General features: G+C 40.7%; 1 protein-coding gene across 2 annotated transcripts in view; it reads left to right on the top strand.

Moving 5' to 3' along the window:
- CNTRL (centriolin) overlaps nt 1-19,932 on the top strand; it is a 72,593-nt gene extending 52,661 nt beyond the window's left edge. For both annotated transcript variants that reach the window (XM_063432827.1, XM_063432828.1), the window contains 22 exons: nt 114-300; nt 569-873; nt 1,129-1,304; nt 1,819-2,011; nt 2,991-3,121; nt 3,254-3,394; nt 4,249-4,375; nt 5,663-5,827; nt 6,058-6,217; nt 6,918-7,033; nt 8,131-8,348; nt 8,797-8,954; nt 9,313-9,386; nt 10,255-10,443; nt 11,353-11,578; nt 12,868-13,073; nt 13,843-13,983; nt 15,027-15,305; nt 16,360-16,422; nt 18,039-18,242; nt 18,464-18,565; nt 19,898-19,932. In XM_063432827.1, the coding sequence (XP_063288897.1) occupies nt 114-300; nt 569-873; nt 1,129-1,304; nt 1,819-2,011; nt 2,991-3,121; nt 3,254-3,394; nt 4,249-4,375; nt 5,663-5,827; nt 6,058-6,217; nt 6,918-7,033; nt 8,131-8,348; nt 8,797-8,954; nt 9,313-9,386; nt 10,255-10,443; nt 11,353-11,578; nt 12,868-13,073; nt 13,843-13,983; nt 15,027-15,305; nt 16,360-16,422; nt 18,039-18,242; nt 18,464-18,550 (3,546 nt within the window). In that variant the 3' untranslated portion in view covers nt 18,551-18,565; nt 19,898-19,932. The remainder of the gene's footprint in view (nt 1-113; nt 301-568; nt 874-1,128; nt 1,305-1,818; nt 2,012-2,990; nt 3,122-3,253; nt 3,395-4,248; nt 4,376-5,662; nt 5,828-6,057; nt 6,218-6,917; nt 7,034-8,130; nt 8,349-8,796; nt 8,955-9,312; nt 9,387-10,254; nt 10,444-11,352; nt 11,579-12,867; nt 13,074-13,842; nt 13,984-15,026; nt 15,306-16,359; nt 16,423-18,038; nt 18,243-18,463; nt 18,566-19,897) is intronic.
- The last annotated feature ends 472 nt before the right edge of the window (nt 19,933-20,404 follow it).

The following is a 20,404-nucleotide window of genomic DNA, read 5'->3' as shown; positions in this document are numbered from 1 at the left end:
GTGACATACTGAATGCTTATATGTGATTGTCATAAATGCACAACCAAAATAAAGAATTAAAAAAAAAAAAAAAAAAAAAAAGTCTGTCTTTTAATGTGCCTCTCTTGATTTAGTCATTGGGACTTGATTCTGCCAGCACTAAAGACTCTGGAGTTGGTGTTCATTACCCAATGACCTCATCGCCTGCAAAACGAAAATGCAGCCATTGCAAATATCCCAAAAAGGAAGATCGGGCACACTTTGGACATTGGGTCTACTCTCCTCTCCGACCTGGACTGCAAAGACTGCATACTAACAGAGGTAACTTCAGACTTCAAACTCAACTGCAAATAAACTCTTACCTGAAGATCACAGTCACTTCTGCCTTATCCAAGCATCACTTAGTGGCAGATGGGAGCACAATTGGCTGGCAAACGCCTAAATTGTACCAGTGAATAAATCTCATGTTAAATTTTCCAATACATTGATAGATTTGCAGATATTGACTAGTACATTGTGTAGGTGACCTTAATAGTGCATTAAAAGGGAATCTCAAATATTCACTTTCACGGTTGCCTTTCCCTTACAGATAACCGAGATGTTGATGACGATGAAGAGAACAGACCCACAGTGCCACAGACGTGTCACTTTGTGCCTCCTCCAGGCTCCGTTATTTATACTGTTCTTCCAGATGGTACTCCTACACCGCAAGGGACTGTTATTTATGGACCCCCTCCCCCATATAGCCCCAGGCCGGTGGCTCCTGGAACGGTTATATATGGCCCTCCACCAGTTGGAACACAGATTGTGTATGGACCACCCCCACCTCAATTTACAATTCCTCTTATCCCTACTGGGGTACTTCACTGCAATGTGCCCGCACACCACAATATGGTAAGTTTTGTGTTTAGCCTTCACATAGTTCTTTTAGTACTGGGTTTCCACAAAAGTGTTTCCTATTTCTAGTATGAATTTGTGGTATTTAGACACATGGGCATCCAAGCTGTTTCTACTGTCCTAGTGAGATAACACTTGACTGCTTTTTCACATAAATTGTGCGTTGTGGGCTCTGAGTTTCTGTCTTAATTGGTTTGGCAATGTTTGGCTCTTGCTTTCCAATCCATTACGAACGATCTCCACTATGTCTAGGAAAATGAAGTTACTCGTCTCGAAGACATTATTGATCTTCTGAAGTCTCGTCGGCACAAAGACAAGAAAACAAAGGAAAGATTACGAGACAATATAGATAACCTTGAGCATCAAAACAAAGTCCTGATGAAGGAAGCAGAAGAACTGCGCACACGATCCCAGAAACGTAAAAGAAAGTAAGTGTTGCTGATATGAAATCCAGGCATTGAAGGACACGGACAACTGATGGCTATGCATGGGATTCTCTGCAGGTTCATAGTTGGTGTCTAGTCCCCCACTCTTTAAAATATACAGTTCTGGACTGTCCTTGTGAGTGGGATCAATCAGGTAAATGTCGTATGTTCTCTCTGTAACCGCAAAAACGATTTAAACTTTGTTTGAGACGTGGGTGGGTACCTGCGTTTTGACTTTTATAATATAGGCTTAATCTGGCATAGTTCTAATAGACATGTGGGCAAAGTTCATTCTTCAGGTGTGGCCATAAAACAAGATTGTTGATTTCCATGCAGTATGTAGGGGATAACGGAGTAGTAAGCTTTCCCCCAAACAGTTTACATACATCATTTCATCTTTTTGGGTAGCAACTTCCAAAAGACTGACACCTACCCTGTACTATACAAACTTACTTAAAACTTCCTGTTCTGAATGGTTTCTTGCTGGATAGGTTACTAATTCTTCTCTCAATTGCAGAGACTTTGTCGAAGGACATCTTGACAACCTGTTTACAGAGCTGAATCTTGAAAAATCCTTGCAGCACCACGATGACATCATGGACGAGATTGAATGCGTTGAGAAAACCCTCCTTAAACGCCGGGCAGAGTTGTGCGAGGCTGACCGACTTCTGGCTGAAGCTGAAACAGAAATGAAGAATACACGCGAAAAGGTACGCACTGAGCACTGACTGTTCCGTCACTTCGTGCAGACACTCACCAGTGAGAGCCATTTTTATTTTCCTGCGCTGCAGTCCTTGACTGAGAATGATGTGAGCAGTAATCCAGTATGAGAGCTGGAGAATTATAAAATCTCATGCTTTGAGTGGACCTCACATCTAAATGTTTCTGTAAAAGGGATTTATACATCGTATTATTTGTAATTCTATTGGTCTGAATTTCTTGATCTGTTTTTTAATTGACTTGTTTTGTTTCCTTTTGTGAAAACAATCAAATGTTTGCAACCAAAAGGAATCTGTGTGCAACAATTCTTCAATAAATAGGTAATAACATAATCTTACCAATTGATAGTAAAGTAATTACTACTTTAAGGTTTGGGGGGTGAGGGGGGGGGGTTGCATTGAGAAGCTACATCAAATTTTTTTAAAGCCCTCAGTGACTGTTATTGGTTAACAAAATAAGCACTGAATGTATGTGATGTCATCAGCCAATCAGGATCTAATATTCAAACAGATGAGCTGTAGAAATACCGGCATGCCACGCTGCAGGAAAGGGGAGATGGTCATTTGACCGGTCAGGTGATATAAATGCCATCTAAGAAAGTCTGTGTAAAAGGCACCAGACCACAAGTTGTGCAGATGTTTAATTAAAATTAATTATTGCAGATAATTTTGCAATGAAATCTATAGGAGTTACTTTCCTGGTAAACCAAACCCTATTTTCCCAGCGTTTTAGGGGGAACTAAACCAATATTATTTGTACTCTAATGTTTCATTCTATTTTATTTTACCCCTTTGGTGATGTGATTGCATCAGATTCTTCATTGCCTTCATAACTTTCTTTGCTCCGTAATAGGGTCACATTGAAAAGTACGCACTTATTTTAATATTAACACGCTCTATTCTTGTTATACGCCCCTGGTGTCTTTAATTTACATTTGTATCAAAGTGGATTTTTTTTTTTTTTCTCCAGACCACTGATATAATTGAAAAGTACAACTGTGCCAAAAAGCGCCTTAGCCAGACGGAGAGTGATGCAGAGGAGCTAGAGCGACGCGCACAGGATACCGCCATGCAGCTGGTAAAAGCTAATCAGCAATTGAGGTAAAGTTTGGGGTATTTGTGGATTTGTATTTAAAGAGTGCAGTAGCCAAGCTTTTCAGGACATTAATTTTGGATCAAACAGAGATTCCATTGTTCTTGTGTTTGATGGTAAATCTAGAAACCCTGTTTTAGGATCTTGCAAACCAACGCACAAGACCTGGAGCAACATCGACTGGAACAAGAGAACATCCTGAAGGAAATCAATCTGGTGGTATCTGCCAAGGACGCCGAATTCCAGGCCCTCAGCAGCAAAATGGATACAATGGCCGACGGGTAACTATATCCTGAAAATCTATTTTAAACCTCATTGGGGCAGATTTTACATACCTGAATCCTCCTCCGTGCAGGAAAATAAACCTAAAAGCTTATAAAAAAGGAGGACATTATGGTATGAAAGACTTTATACCTGGGACTTGTTCCTGTTAGAATCTGATTTACAAAAACTCTGATCAGAAGTACTTTCCATACAGACGGGGAGGGTAATATGTCACTCTGCTTATTTCCCTGATTAGCTCTGCCTTAAAAGCTGATTTCATGTTTGGATGCTAGACCGCCTGTTTGTGGCATGTTCCTAGTTTCTCCTCCCATATACCCTAATACAGTCCTAGAAGGAGACGTGGTCTCTGGGTAAAGAATATACGTGTTTCCGGGTGGATGCCTGAGCCATAGAACTGCCTTAAATGGATACTATAATTGCCAGGAATACAAAGCTGTATTCCTGGCACTATAGATCCTTCTGCCTCCCTTTTCTCTTGTACCCCAGCCCTGGCGAAAAAAGGGTTGAAAACTCTTTATTTACTTATCTGATCCCAGCACCAATGTCCCACGGCGCCGGGTCGTGGCTCCTCCGTCCTCTGACAAGCAGTGCTGCTGCTCAAGCGCAGGTGCTGCTGCGCTCGCATGAGACCTCCCCATAGGAAAGCATTTAATCAATGATTTCCTATGGGAAAAATCTGACGCTGGATGTTCTCATGCAGAGCCTATAAACCAAGGGTGGCCATTGTAGAATGGCAAAGCCTCACGGAAGTTTTAAAACCCTCCATTTTCGGCACCTCTGATATGGACCGTGGCTTGCACATCCTAGAGTTGTAAAAGACAACCTTCTAACGATCACCTTTTATGTCCAGTCTCCAGAAGCTCCAAGCTGATATACAGGTGGCAGAAGGAAAGGAAGATCTGCATTTAAATACCCTGCAAGAAGCTGAAAGTATTCTGCAGGACAAGGTGGTCTCACTGGAACGCTTAAACTCTCAGGTAATTTTTAACAGAGACATTTGTTTCCAATTGTTTTTGTGACATTAGTGTTAGAGTTACAGGACTTGAGGATACTTTCTCAGAACCCTTCAGCGAAGGCTACTTTCGCCCTAAACAGGGGATTTCTTTATTAAATGTGTTTATTAGTGTGTGTGTTGTTGTTGTGTATTGGCCTATATTAATGTGTTTATAAATAGTGCAAGTGAAGAAATAATTCTAAGTAGATTACTTATTTAAAAATTGTGCACACCTACGCCTGTCTGTCTGTCTTTCAGTCACTTATTGATTGATTGACAGACGGGTGTTTTTTATATAGTGTATATTTTCTGTATTTAAAGCCTGATGAAGGGATTTTGGTGCTTCCACCTATTCCGTGTGCTTGGATTGCTGATGTGTACACAGTGAGTATCTGCCCATTGCGATCACATGCTGTGTAGGGGGCCAGTCCTATATGCCCCGTTAGGATCATTGTTGTGCAGACCAGGACAGAGGTTACTATATGGAAATGTCACTTACTCCATGATTAGATTTCTGTCTCCTATCCATGTGGCATGTTAAACATGTTCTTTATACAGCAACCTATCTTCCATTGCATGAAATACATCCTACCCTTAGTTCTTGTGTCATTTTACCCTACTCCCCCTAGAATGAAGCTCGTTTGAGCAGGGCCCCCGGCACCCTCTTTTCCTGTGTGTCCAACTTGCCTTGTTGTAAATACTTGTTTGTTATTCCAACTATTGTACAGTGCTGCAGAATGTATTGGTGCATTAGAAGTAATAATAAATGAGTCAAGGGATAATGATTGCGTTGTAGCCCTGGGTGTAAGTAAACAATTATTCAGAATAATACATCCAGGGGACACTCAAAATTAAAAGTAATAAGAAGGTGCACAAAGTTGAGGCTCCTGTAGTTGTTGCTAATATTCAGTGTTTCTTCAGAGGTTTCTGCAGTGAGTTTTGTGCAGACTTAATATTTTACAGCATTTCTGATCTTATCCCGCAAGCAGTGTTTTATGGGTGAAGCAAAGATTTCTGGGAGTTGTTTAGTTGTCAGCTTTTTACTGTAGATTGTAAAACTGATTTGTTTTTGTTTGCTTTCCCCTTTTTTGGTATGTGTATACTGTTTATTTTTGTTTTTTTAATACTATTGTCTTCAGTGTGTAATAAGGTACAATATTATGGTTTTATTCAGAGGTCAAACACTCTGTAAACAGCAATGCAGACCTTTACAACTGCTGCAGAGTATGGTGTTTATAAAACTTTGTATCCGCTCTGTTTCTTAATAAAGGTAACAACACAACAGCGAGAAATTGTGGAGCTGGACAGGCTCATTGGCCAGAAGAAAGAGGAACTGCGTCTCATTCAGGATCACATTGAACAAAAGAAATCAGATCTAAAGGAAGTCTTACGGGATGGCGAGCTGGATGTGTCTGAGCGACGGCAGGACATAAAGGTAGATTAGATCTTTCATACTCTGTTTATATTCAGCTTTTTGTTTTAATTTTTAACTTCACGTGAAATGTCTGCTGATATACCGCCTGATCTTATCAGGGGAACTTATATGGGGTACTTTAGAAATCTGGCTGTATTGAACCCTCTCCTCCTCCAAGTTAGAAGCTTTGCTCTCTCTGGATTTTGAGTTAATTTCACGGTATTCTGGAATTAAAATGGAATTTATTTCAGGAGGTCAGGTCTCTGTTGGAGGATTTAAGTGCCCAAAAAGGGGAGCTGAATGCCCAGCTGAACGAGAGGAGGTCGCAGTTGGTTATTCTCAAACAGCAAGTGGAGCGGGAAGAAGATATCCTTCAGAAAGTAGCCTCCCAAATCAATAAGCACAAATCAGGTATGTTTCTCTCTATCTGCGTCTTCTGATCAGTCCATTTAACCAGTTACTGTCACAGCACTGCATGGACAACTTGAACGGAGGCTTGTGTGCAGGATTGATCATTATTTTTGCACGCCTCCTTCAAGTTTTGCTTCCTGTGAGTCATCCTCTCTGTTTCCTAAGAAACAGGTGCTATTAGTGGTTTTTGTATATATTATTGTAATATCTTCATTTCCATTTATCACAAGCTGTATAATCTTGTCATGTTTCAGCCTTGATCAATTTATATGTTCATAAACTGTTCTAGCCAGATTGCTGACAAATATTGACATCAAAATAATTTATTAGAACTCTGGTTCACATACACATCTTTGTATTTTGTGTTAATTTACTGATCACATGTTTACAGACCCTTTTAACATTAATACAAGGTGTTTAGGATCATGCACCCTCTTCACTATGCCATAGTAGGACGTCTACACTGCTATGTTAATATCTTCAAAAATCTGTAGCTCAAAGTTCGTTTCATTAACAGGCACGTAGATATTGATGTCAGTATGTTGAGAAAGCTGATTGTAAGGCTTGGGTACTGACGATAAAAGGGTGCATCATATATTTAAATGTTACCTGTAATGCCGAGCCACTACATGCTTTTTGTTTGGTTTGCAATGAAAACGGGAAAAAATACCAAATCTATATATTTTTTTTTATTTATTAGAATTGAAGCATGTGTTGGAAATGGTGCAGTTTGAAAACAATGAGCTTGAAGGGCTTAAAGTACAGCACGGCCAGAAAGTTGATGAAATGGAGAAGATACAGGCTGCCGTACTGGAGGTGAGAACCTCCTCTCTGATCCAGGCTGTGCGCAGGTCAATGCACTAAGAATCCGGAAGTGGAAAGTTGGGAGCAGAAGTTGAAAAGTTGACTTTCCAACATCACACATTAGAAAACCACCTTAAAGGATCACTATAGGGTCAGGAACACAAACATGTATTCCTGACCCTACAGTGATAACACCACCATCTAGCCCCCCTGGGCCCCTCATGCCTCCATAAATATAGTAAAAATCTTACTGTATTTAAGCCTGAACCTGTAAATCTGCACGCTGTTAGACTCAGAAAAACAAGCAGTCTGCTGACATGTGGTAGCCTGATCCAATCACAGTGCTTCCCCTCAGGATTGGCTGAGATTGACAAGGAGGCAGATCAGGGGTAGAGCCAGCATGATTTAAACACAGCCCTGGCCAATCAGCATCTCCTCATAGAGATTAATTGAATCAATGAATCTCTAGGAGGAAAGTTCAGTGTCTGCATGCAGAGGGAGGAGATACTAAATCACAGGATGCTGTGCATTGTGCTGCCCTGTGCTCTGCTGACAGCAGATCTGAGTGGATGGAGGCATAAAATGCCTCCATCAACTCCGAAATCCCTCTAGTTCACTCTTAATGACTGAAACTGGAGGTGTTCCTAGCTGTGAATGTAAACACTGTAAACCAGTAAATACCCTTTTGGGGGGGAGGTCTTCCATGCAAATCCTCTGTATAACAAGTTTTTAGAATGATTCATTTGATTATATCCTCACTGTATTTCAGAAAAGATTTTTATTCAATTATGATAATTGTGCAAAAGCTGCGTCTTTTTGTACCATCATTCTGTTTGATCTCAATTCTTTTCTGAAGTACAAATCGAGTGAGGATCTAATTCAATGAAACATTCTGGGACTTCAGGAAACTTGAAAACGCTTTATATGTCTGACCATAGCTGGTAAGCTGCAGATTACAGATCCATCATCCACTCCAATCCTCTGACTGATCCAACCCCTGTTTGTTGAGATATTTTTTTGAATACCTTAATTCTCCATGAACAGTCAGTGTATGTACCCCTTAGTGCGGGTCATATTCTAGGTGTAACCACGGCAGTTTTCTCTTAAAGGGAAAGCTGGAACTAGAAAACCTTCAGCGGGCATGCCATCGCCTGCGCAGGGAAGTGGAGTGGCAAAAACAACTGTACGAGAAGGAGCAACGAGAAATGGAGCTTCTGAGAAACGAGATGCAGGCTCTGCAGGAGAGCATGGAGTCTGTGAGCCGGAACAAGGAACAGCTGGAGAAAAACATCCAGGATCTGGAGAAAAGGCTAGCGCAGGCTAACCGGTAAGCCAAAGGCCTTATGGATAATGGACACATTGGAGGCATCAGGAGAGCTGTGGGTATCGGAGTGCCAAAATCACATGACAGCCACCCAGGCCTTGTTCATGGTCAACAAGGCATTGCCAAGGCCAAAGACCGGCAGCAAGTAGCATTTCAGTTCCTACACTTATTTAGGCTGGTAAAGGATGATGGGAGCTGTAGTTTCAACAACTGGATCACAACATTTTGTCCACTCCTGTCCTGACACTGAATGGAGTCTCCTCTTAACAAATATATCTAATATTGTAAGTGGGACACTCCAAGCTGACATGAACCCACTTAATGTTGTCCCCTGTTGGACCGCAGAGGGTAATACAGAGGAGGCGGTTTAGAATTTAACTGGGCATCGTATTCATGAGGTTCCTGAGCTGGAGACATTTTGTGCAATTCATGTTTTGTTCTTTCACATCAGAGACCTCGTCACCACTGAGGAGTGCAATAGAACTGGGGCTTCAACTCGGGAGAAAATGGAGGCTGACATTCAGAACCTGCGCAGAGATCTCGAGCAGCTGAGTAAACGGAAACAAGGCCTGAAGCAGGAATCTGACAAGACTCAACAGTCCTTGCAAGGTGAGATCTTCTCGGGCAGGAGGCAGCGAAAACTGTTCCCCACTCAGAAAGGATTTATCAATTTAAAAAGAACCTTTACAGTTATTATTAATTAGATCCAAATGGCAACATTGGGGCAAAAATGGCAGACCTGGAGAACCCATTCCGTTTATCCATTCAGATTTAATTCACAAAAAGTTTGAGTTTAGTGAATAACCCTGTTAATATTGTACTTGATCTACACGTGGAAAATTTATTTTTATAAAAATCATAGTTACCAAAATCATTCTCTACACAAGTGTCTAATTTGCTTAAACACAGCGTACAAGTCAAATCACCTTTAAATGGCATATGTTATCAATACATTTCCCAAATACAGAGACAAAGGAAGAACTGAACCTTCTTAAAGATGAACTTACTGATGCGAAAGACCAACTCAAAGTAGTTGAACAGGTAACTGATTTCTCTGCCTTTATTGTGGATTTTAGTTTTTACTAAAAGAAAACGTTGTGTACACACACTCACACACACTCTCTCTCTCACACACACACACACACACACTCTCTCTCTCTGATTATTTAAGGTTAAAACATTTATGGCAAATGAAAGGTATGTCCATTGAGTAATATCTTACTATTGATATGGATGGCCCAAAGTACATTTAATATTAAGTATCTCTGTCATATTTTGTCCTAGAACCACCACCACTGTGCAGAGGCTGGAGCTGGGATCTCCACCCGTAGGCCCCCTACTATAAAAGAAAATAGATAATCTGCAGTATATACTGCCATACAATGATCGCCCAACACTTTCACTGAATGAAAGCTATTCAGCTCTCCTAAGATGACCTGTCAGTGCTTGTATGCGAAACCTGCAGCCTTCTAACAATGAATGAATGAATAAATAAACTTTTATATTTGTCACTTGCAGGAGTTGATAGATCTCTGGTAGATATATCCTCTAAATTTAATTATTTTCATTATATCAGTCCTTAATCTTCTCCATGAGCTTCCCACTGCTGATTGGACACCTAGATGGTGGATAATTTGAATTGTGAGAAATGTAGACGTTGGTCATAAGCTGTTGGGCCTGTTCACTATCTGAAATGTAAACATGTTTGAGATTTTACATGGCATAATGTGAAGGAAGAAAAGGCTACCTATTCTAGTGGTTACAATGTCCTGCTTTCATTTGACCATGTCTGTTGAAATACATGATTGAGTAACTTAGCACAAGCTCACCCTAAAGGTTCAATAGAAATATGTTTTCAATCCACTAGTTTAATGTAACTTACAAGAAATCGGGTATTTTTCCTTTCCAGGACCTGCGAAATACCACAAAGCAGCGAGACGACATGTTACGAGAGCAGGCTACACTCAAACTGGAGAATGAAGAGAGTTCAGGAAGATACCAGCTCCTACACGAGAAGGAGATCAGAATGGAGCAGCAACTGAACTGCTTACAGAGGGCAACAGAGGAGAAAGAGGAGGCTCTCGCCAAACAGGAAATGGTAGAGTTCAACTTTCATTTATGTTTATGTTCTTCTTCATCTCACATGTGAATGTAAAAAGTTGACGGATAGTCAAAGCACTAGACAGATTACACATTTTCAACACTGTATGTTAACCAAATCGCAAGAAAATTTATGGATTGTTTTAATTTAAAGGAACACTTATGGGTCAGGAATACAAACATGTATTCCTGACACTATAGTTATAATATAACTGTTTAGTCACCCGGCCCCTTTTACCCCGGTAAAAAAGGTGATTTTACTCGGCCTTTTCCAGTGCTGCGTGGTTCTCCTCGTGACTGCCCCCCGCCTTCCCCCACCCTCTCCTCCCCCGCTACTCACTTGGCTGAGATCAAACTAGAAGGCTGTGCAGCACCCACCCAGGAAACACCTCTAGTAGCAATCTGAGGAGTGACCACTGGAGGTGTCCCTAGGCTGTGATGTAAAAACTACCTCTTCTCCCTGCAGGGACATGCTATAGACACCAGAACCACTGCATTAAGCTGTAGTTGTTCTGCTGACTATAGTGTCCCTTTAATATTGGAAGATTTCAGCTCTTGACTAATCTACAATTATGATGCTGCAGGTGGCTGCACGTTGGTCCTCACTCTCCCAGAATGCAGCTGTCATCACGTCTGCACTACTACCTGGGAATACATATTTGTATTTCGGTGTTTTAAACCTGAACACTGTGCAGCCAACTAGCAGGTTGAGTTTGGATATTGCGTTGGCTAGTAATCCTAATTTTCTATAGCTCATATTCCATACAGTTCATTATATTTATAGTGTTTGCTCATGCCAGTTATTCTGGGGCTGCTTATCCAATGATTTGTACACAACATCTATAAACCTATGATATTTCAGTTGCTAAAGATACTAAATTAATCTTTGGGTCCCGTTTATTCTCAGCTCCTTAAGCAAATCATGAAAGATGCTGAGTGTCAAGAAGACCAGCTTAGAGAGTCCACTGCTAAACTGATGGATCACAAGCAGACCGTGGAATGGGAACTGGCAAACAGACAAAACATGCTGGAGGTGCTAGCCTCCAAGGTGAATGTTTTGGAGGAACGAGCCCTGAAACTGCAGCAGGAGGAGAAGTGGTGTCTGGCTTTAGAGGATTCTCTCAATAATACCAGTAAGTCTGTTCTGCCCTGTAATAACCGATAGAAAAGCTGTAACTTAAAGCGGCACTGTCATGCCGAACTTACCTTTCTTTAATCGATTCCGCTTCTCTTCCTCTCTCAGGATCTGTTATTCATTTATTTCTGTCTGCGCTAGTTTTCTTTAACCCCTTAAGGACACATGACATGTGTGACATGTCATGAATCCCTTTTATTCCAGAAGTTTGGTCCTTAAGGGGTTAAAACATATGACAAAGTAGGGGACTCAGTAGGTCAATAGGTCCCCCCACCAGCCGCTCAGGGGTGGTGGCCGTGGAGGATGAAGAGGTTGAATAGCCCCCGCTTGGGAGGGGTGACACAGGTTTTTTTGTATTTTTATTTTTTTTAAACAGTGTGCAACCACTGGCTGCTCACTGTTTACTAGACATGTCCCTACTTGCGGTAATCTTTACTTAGTATTAGTAAATTTGACTGAAAGACCAATTTAGGTCTTTCAGCCTTTTGGTAGATAACTCCCTAATTCCCACGGTATCAGGGAGATATCTATGCCGCGGCACGAATAGATCCGAATTTAATTCATTCAAATGAAATTCCGATCCTAACAAAGTCCCGAATTGAGTCCTAACACGAATGGAGAAACTGTTATTATTCTGTTAGGATGAAATTTGGTAGTTTCGCCCACGTTCTGTCTAAGTGACAGGACGTTCGGGAATACTGACAGGAAGCATCGCGAGATCACGGATCAAAGGTGAGAATTGTGGGAAAATTGCTTTGATCCCTGGAAACGAAGCACACTTTGCTCCTCCGCTGGTCAAGCGTAGGAAACCTCGATAAGACAAAGTAGTCCCTACTTTGTCTTATGTTTTAAAGAAAACTAGAGCAGACAGGAAGAAATGAAGAACAGATCCTGAGAGAGGGAGAGAAGAGGAATCGATTACCAAAAGAGAAATCGTGTACAATCTCACTGGTAAAAACCATTTAATTTTTTTAAACCCTTTCACTGCCATTAAGGTGCAATACTCGGGAAGTAATAGTGGCAAAACAAAGAATATTTTGCAGTCCCCGTCTTCACATCACATTCATTTACTTTACTGAAATGCATGGCTTCATTAAAATAAATACAATCAGTACCTCAAAAAGCATTCAAATTGTGCAAAACGACATTAAAAAAATTGTGTTCGCATTTAATTAAAATTCTGGCAAAGCTCATTTTATCTCACTTGTTAGTGAATAGCGCTCATGATTCATTAAAGAATTATCAATGAGAAAGTCTTAATAATGGAAAGAAAAATTCTACTTCCAGAACATCAGCTGACCCAGCGAGAAGAGCAATTACTGGAAAAAAACAATGAAATTATGGCTCTGAAGGGAGAACTGGAGATTTCTAACAGTGATCGAAGCCGCTTGCAAGATCAGATGAATTCAGAGAAAAAGAGAGACGAGAAAAGAATCACGATGCTCAAAGAGGCCCTGAAAGGTCAGAGGTCACAGTACGACGATATCATCCAGGTACATTCCACTAGTAACGACCACCAGTCTCTTCCTGTCTCGTCTTGTGTCCAGGAACGTCTTACAGTGAACTCGCCACCAAAATAAAGCTTTGCGTTCATGAAAAATGTAAACAGCCTGTGTTTGTTTTAGGTGTGGTATAGTGGAAACAAACATATTCTTTGAGTAACAATCACATAGTCACACATGCATTCTTTTAAAATAACCTATTTTCCTGAGACAGTAGCCTGCTTGAGCCTTTATTTCCATGATGATCCATTGCATGTTTGAGCATCTTGGGAGATGTAGTCCACAAATATCTGGTCATCCATGACTTGTGTGTTACTGGACAGTTTGGAAGGTTAGAGAGAGTGTGCGGTGTGGAATAATGGCTCAATTGAAAGCATCGTTAAAGAAAAAAGAAAACGCATACACAAAATTACTTGCCCCTTCATTGCTATCACATTTTTATTGTTGACACATGATGAAAAACCCAGCCAGTGTCCCAGGTGAAATCGTTGTTACCTGCATGCTATTATGCAATGTATTTATTTACAGAACCCAATATCTGCCATATCCATGTGAGTTCCATTATATTGCTTAGTGTTTACGTGTCATCCGTGTGTTTGCAGTCATGCTAGGGGGCCATAACTACGACTGTATGTGCACAGGAGATGTGCAATGGCATTGGGGCCCCCAACAGCAAACCGCACAGCATGCTGGGGGTTCCTAGCGCTTTGTGTTCTGTCACTGGTTTTCACTGCTGTCTAATTGTATGCAATTAAATTAGGAACTTAAAGAGGCAAACAGTAGCCTGCAGAAAAAACTTGTTACAGTGGAACGAGCGGCTTATGACAACCATGACCGAGCAAGGCGCCTGCTGAAAGAAGTCAAGCTGATGCAAGCAGAATACACAGTTCTAAAGAAACAGGTATATTCTGTTAATCATACACCATACTGTCAAAGCAATACCGGAGGTCTGTGTTTAAACCAATCCACTAAAATCATGGGTTGCAAACGCTAAATCCCCAGGTACTGGGGCTGATTGGAGGGAGTTGTCGTTTTACAACAGCAGGAGATGTATGTTTGGGCTGTTCCTGTCTTAAATCTTGTTCTGTTGTTCTCTGAAACCACCTGACATTAATGGCTGTGTTACCAGGTGTGCGTACGGTTTCCTGCTCTTAAAGGACCACTATAGATTAAATTTATATAGATCTAAATTTGATTCCCTTTCCCTTTTGGAAGGGAAAAGCATTCTTGTTACAGGGACCCACGTGCAAGTCTTTCTCTGTCACTAAGACCATGATCTACTTTCGGCTTTGCCAGGGGATGTGAAGTGATACTGGCCTGGGTCTAGGTGTGTTATTGCTCCATATTAATAATAATCAGGCTTAATGAAGTGGTCTGGGTGCCAGGTCCCTCTAGGTTTGACCCTGCCTGCTGTAAACATAGCAGTTTCAGAGAAACTGCTATGTTTACACTGAGGGTTAATCCAGCCTCTAGTGGCTGTCTCATTGACAGCCGCTAGAGGCGCGACCGCGCTTCTCACTGTGATTTTCAAAGTGAGTAGACGCCAGTGTCCATAGGAAAGCATTGAGCATGCTTTCCTATGGACTGGCTGAATGCGCGCGCGGCTCTTGCCGCGCATGTACATTCAGCCGATTACGTCAGAAGAGGGAGGAGAGTCCCCAGCGCCGAGGGAGCCCGGCGCTGGAGAAAGGTGAGTGTTTAACCCCTTTCCTCCCCCTTCAGCACCACGGGAGGGGCACGCTGAGTGGTGAACTATAGTGGTCCTTTAAGTATAGAGTAAATAGTTTGTTGGCCAACTGAGGAGCATCAAAAGAATCTGTTCATTGCGGTTCTTTGGCTCTTCTTTTGAATGTGTCCTGTCTCTCTTGCACTCAAGCTGGTACGTGATGAGCGTGTCTTTAATTTACAAAACATTTAGTATTGTCTGATCCCATTATATTTTAGCTCCGAAGCCAAGAGGATCTGGACCAGCGACAGCAGGACGTCAATGAAGCTGTCAGAGTATTAAAAGCCCAAGTAAAAATGGAAATCCAAAATAGCCTTAAAGATTTCCGTTGCACGGAGGACCAGGAGCTGTTAGAAGATGTGGATGCGGTTCTGGAAGAGAAGGAAAGCATGAAGTCTCAGTTAGAGAACCTAAAGGAGAATTTTCCCTTTACTGCCAATCAGGACTCACGGCAGCCATATAAAGAGACTCTGGGAATCTCCAACTCACGTGTAATGGTGAGTATATTCTATAAATTGCAGAGTCTGTACCAGCATGTTCGGTTCCAAGTTAGAACATTGTGCATCCAATGGGAGATTAGCCGGCTGAAGATATCCTGGTTTATTCATTAAATACCAGATATTTGTCCGGGTGCACGAAATCCATCCAGAACGACAATTCCAGCTAATTCTGGTTGGAATTTGGGCAACCCAAGCAAATCTGTACAATCGGCCTGATGCATTTTGTATCTGGTTTCAAAATCCGTGCTTTTCGCATGTGATCCCTATACAAAGTATTGTATTTAGAATATGTACAAAGCACCAGTTTTTTTTTTTTTTTTTTTTTTAAATAAATGAGAAAAAGACCCAGATCGCAGAGCGTGCTCTGAACATTAAACATATTGTTTAATTTAATTTAATTTTATTGTATTTTGAGTCTGTGCCATTAAGTAATGTATACAGGCTGCATCCCTATGGGACAAAACCTGCCCAGTCCCAGGAGCTGCTTACATTTTAGTAGACCTGCCCCCACTTGCAGTACTGCATATGAGACAAAGGCATATTCACTCCCATACATTTCAATTCCGGACTTTGAACATCTGGGCCTGGATTTTAACAAGCCGGTTCCGAATTTCAACCGTTCAGCAGCTTTCAGTCTGGCTAATACCCGGATCAAAATCAAGCTTATTCGTATAGTGCTCTGCAGAATCCTGACTTTGTCACATTATGTGAACTGTCTGAATTTTGCCCTGTACTGCAGCGAATGGTTTGGCTCTATTCGGAAGTTTTGTGAATAAACACTCTCTTATTGGTATATGTTATACTGTGAGCACTTATTCTCAATCTCTGGCTGTAATCTGGCAGCCGTACGTTTCAGCCACGATAGATTATTTAGGAGGGTATTTCGTCTTATCACGTTTCATTATTCTTTTTGTTACACTCCTTCTTCAGTTATAGTGAATTAGTAAAAATCCAAGAGTTTACTTTCTCAGTAAGTTAACATTTCATGGGTTTGCCCTAAAATCTTAATTTCTGAATGACTGACACAGAATGTTTTTACTGATTCTGTTAGGATGAGCATTGGAGAGGAAAAGCTTTGAGAGGAAAACTACAGCAACACGAAGACAGACTCAAGGTAATCTACTCTCTCCTGTGCTGAATTTTTATTTATTATATATAGCCCCTAGAAGGGTGCAGAGATACCTACTGAGAGGAGACATTTAAATGTCATCAGAAGAAACTACAGCTTATTGAACTTGTTCTGGTTAGTATAATCATTCCCTTCAGGCTTTTTGCAGTAAACGCTGTCTTTTCAGAGAAAACGAAGAGTTTACATTGCAGCTTAAGAATAACTCCACTGGCCACTCCTCCAATGGCTGCTAGATGTGCTTCCTGGGGCAGTGCTGCACAGTGTGACATTGAGTGTCTCCACCCTCTGCATGCACACACTGAACTTTCCTCATACTTTGATTCAATAAATCTCTATGAGGAGATGCTGATTGGACAGAGTTGTGTTTGACATGTGCTGGCTCTGCCCTCTTGACAGTCTCAGCCAATCCTATGGGAAGGCATTGTGATTGACTCACAGAATCACTTCTGATGATGTCAGTTGTAAGCAGGCTGGGCAGAGGCAGCAGCTGCAGACTTTTTTTTTTTTTTTTTTACAATATTTAGGGAGGCAAGAGGAGTTGGGGGGCTAGATGGTGTTTTTAACACTATAGGGTCAGGAATACATGTTTGTGTTCCTGACCCTATAGTTTTCCTTTAATAAAAAACTAATTATGACAAACTAAATGCTTATCTTGTTATTACAAGTTTGCAGCAGCTCTAATATGCTGCCCCCTCCTACCATCAATTGTCAAGATTACCTGGCTCAGCCGAGCACAGAATGTCAATTTCTTCAAACCCATAATGCTCTGACACCTTTATCTATGCTCGAGTATCTGCTTGGAAAATACCGCAATCAAAGTAGTACATTCTTCCACTGCACTAATCCAGTAAGTGCTTCTGTAACGTTTATTTGGATAAGGAACTGTCTGTCAAAGAAGTGACATTTCATATTTAAAATGCTAAATCTGAGTGATACGTTGCATGTTGTTTTCTTGGAAGTCTCCCTTTAAATGATTTAAAATATCCACGTTATTTGGAAGGGAAAAGCGTTCTTGTTGCAGTGACCCACGTGCAAGTCTTTCTCTGTCACTAAGACCATGATCTACTTTACCGGAGGATGCGAAATGATACTGGCCTGGGTCTAGGTGTCTTATTGCTCCATATCAATACTAATCAGGGTGAGAATGCGTTGGTATATACACCCTTTGTCTTGAGTTCTGTTCGGCACAGTTCCCAAAAAGAGCTTTATATATGTCTCTCTGAATTAAGAATTAAAACCACAAAGAACATCCTGTTGTGTCTAAAAGGTACACTATATAGATACCCAGACCACTTCAGCTCAGTGAAGTGTCCTGGTCCCCTCTAGTCCTGCAATGTAAATCATTGCAATTTTAGAGAAACTTCAATAAGACTAAGACAGCCTCTAGTGGCATTTCCTAGGGGGCTAAGTGACACGGACGTTGGACATCCTCACATTCTGCATGCAGACAGCCAATGTTAACTAAATCCTTTCCTATGGGAATGCCCTAATACGCACACATGCAATGCCTGTTGCGCATTAGCGACCCCCCCCAACCACACTATAGAATCCCTTTAAACTAGGAACTGCCCCAGTCTAAGGTGTTTTTTTTGTCCTCGTAGGCTGAACTCAATCATCTCATGTCTAGACAAGCAGATGCACTGAGTAAAGGACGCCAGCAGACAGAGGGGAGCCTGCACAGTCTAAGAAGACAGGTCGATGCTCTGGATGAATTGGTTGGCCATGTGTCAGCCGATTCTACGTTCGATTCACACAGATCTGCTGCCATGGCTTCTTTGCATGATGCCCTGAACCCTCCATGCCAGGTAAAGCCAGTGTGAGCAAATGTTGGCACCAACAGATACAAGGTGATTGCCTGAATATCAGAATAATCCAGGAGGTAACTTGTTCACTCAGTTCTAACCTTTTAACTACAGAGAAGCACTTCAATTCATTGCTTGTGTAAAACAGTCAATTACTAGCGTAATGTTCGCTGAAGATTTCTGATTTTAAATTAGATATATTTCTTTTGTTCCATTTCCTTAAGCAATCTATACTCGGATTACAAATTACTGATGCCACCAAGATATCTACTCCATTTCTATTCAACACCACATTCCCACCGGGAGTTTGACCCTGAAACGTGAAGGTAAGAGCTGAGAGATGAAACGTGAAAACGGTCACTATTAGACTTTAAGGGTTTTTGCCTACAAGCACTTTTAACCACCTTTAATTGGGCATTAAACCAAAGCTTGTAAATTACATGCTAGTTAAATCCTTATCCTGATGGATAAGCTGAAATGCAACTAAATTTTTGGTTACAACAATTTTATGAAAACAAGATCTATTTAGAATGTATGTTTTTGCATCTTTTTTTAATTTGGGTTTTTAGTGCCACCTAGTGGAGGCTTAATTCTTTACAAGCTACTGAATCTTTAATTTGCCTTTTTTTTTTAAAGCCGTTCAGTGGTTCTACATTAAACAGTAATGTATCTGGTTTTCTGAATGCAAAGCTAGTGATAGGCTTTCTGAAACTGCAGACCTCTAAAGGAAGTAACTGACCAGTGCCTACAGGTGCTGTCTTTAATTTGTTTAACTCCTTAAGGCAATATCTGGGACCTCCGCACACTAACTAAATTGTGATGAAGTTGTTATGGTGCTGTGTCCCTTTAAGCAGTAATGTAAAAGTTTCCAATTACTGGTAAACCGAGCTGTGCTGTCCTGCTTTAAGTTTGCTTGACCTTGCAGGAGCCTCCTGTGTTTGACTAAAGTTCAGTTTAGAGAGCAGAATATTGTAAATTAAAACCTTTTACACCCATGCATGCTGTGCGAGTCACTAGGGCTGCATAAACAGAAACAAGTTATTACACTCCCAAATGGCATAGAATTGACAGACAGTAGGGTCATGATGCATTCACCAAAACTGCTTCATTAACCCCTTAAGGACCAAACTTCTGGAATAAAGGGGAATCATGACATGTCATGTGTCCTTAAGGGGTTAAACTAAAGTTGTTTTGGTGATTAGTGTCCCTTTAAGGCCAAAGTAGCTGAGCTGAAAGCATATCTGAATTAAAGAACGTTTCCAGTTTTATTATTTTGACCTTAAATTTAAATTTTTACTTTAGTTGTTAATCCTGATTTTATTTTAGATTGGTTAATTATTGCATGCAATTTTGAATGTTTAAAGGAATTATCTGCATGATGCTTTACAAAAATAGAATGGGTCAGCTTTGCATCCAGCAAAATTAAAATTACTATTCAATGTTTGCGATAGAGAAATTGCATTTTTCTCGTTTTCAAACATGTTCTGAAAAGATCAGCTTTTCCCATTTTTTTTTTTTTTTAAACATCTCAATGGTAATACCAGCAGGCGTCCTATTGAAAAGGCATGTTTGTGCTTTTACCATTGTGAATACTTGGTTGAATTGTAGAACAGTATGTAGCAGTAATAGGTATAAGCACCTTTGTTGATCTCTCTAAGGTGGGACCAGGCGTTTGGTACATCTGGTGAAGACGCCCAGATTGACGGCTGCTGTTACGCAAGGTCTGCCTACATTGGTTAAAAGGATTTTTGATTCAAGATACTGTGAAATCACTATCAAGTTTGTAAATCTTACACTCACACTCCTTCCTACAATGCACTGAATCTTGTACATAAGAAACCACTTTTATATTTAACCTTTTAAAATAATTTTTCTATTTTTTGTGCCAAATATTTTCAATGTATATTTTGCTACACTTTGATAAAAAAAATAATTTTGGTTATTAAATGCTGTTTGTTTATGAACATTGAAATAATTTACATGTGTACATATAAAGTGCTGAAGCCTTAACATTTAATTCCTGAATGGAGTTTCCCAAAATCTATACAATTGACATGAGCAGTCTGTCTGCCTTTAACTGCAGAAATACTATGAAGCAATTCCTGGTTGTTTGGTCTATTATTCTGCCATACACTCAAGCAGGCCAGGAGTTTGAGAGATAAGTG

Source organism: Pelobates fuscus, chromosome 9, assembly GCF_036172605.1.
Source record: "Pelobates fuscus isolate aPelFus1 chromosome 9, aPelFus1.pri, whole genome shotgun sequence".
Lineage (NCBI taxonomy): Eukaryota > Metazoa > Chordata > Amphibia > Anura > Pelobatidae > Pelobates > Pelobates fuscus.
This window is presented reverse-complemented; position numbering and strand designations above follow the sequence as displayed.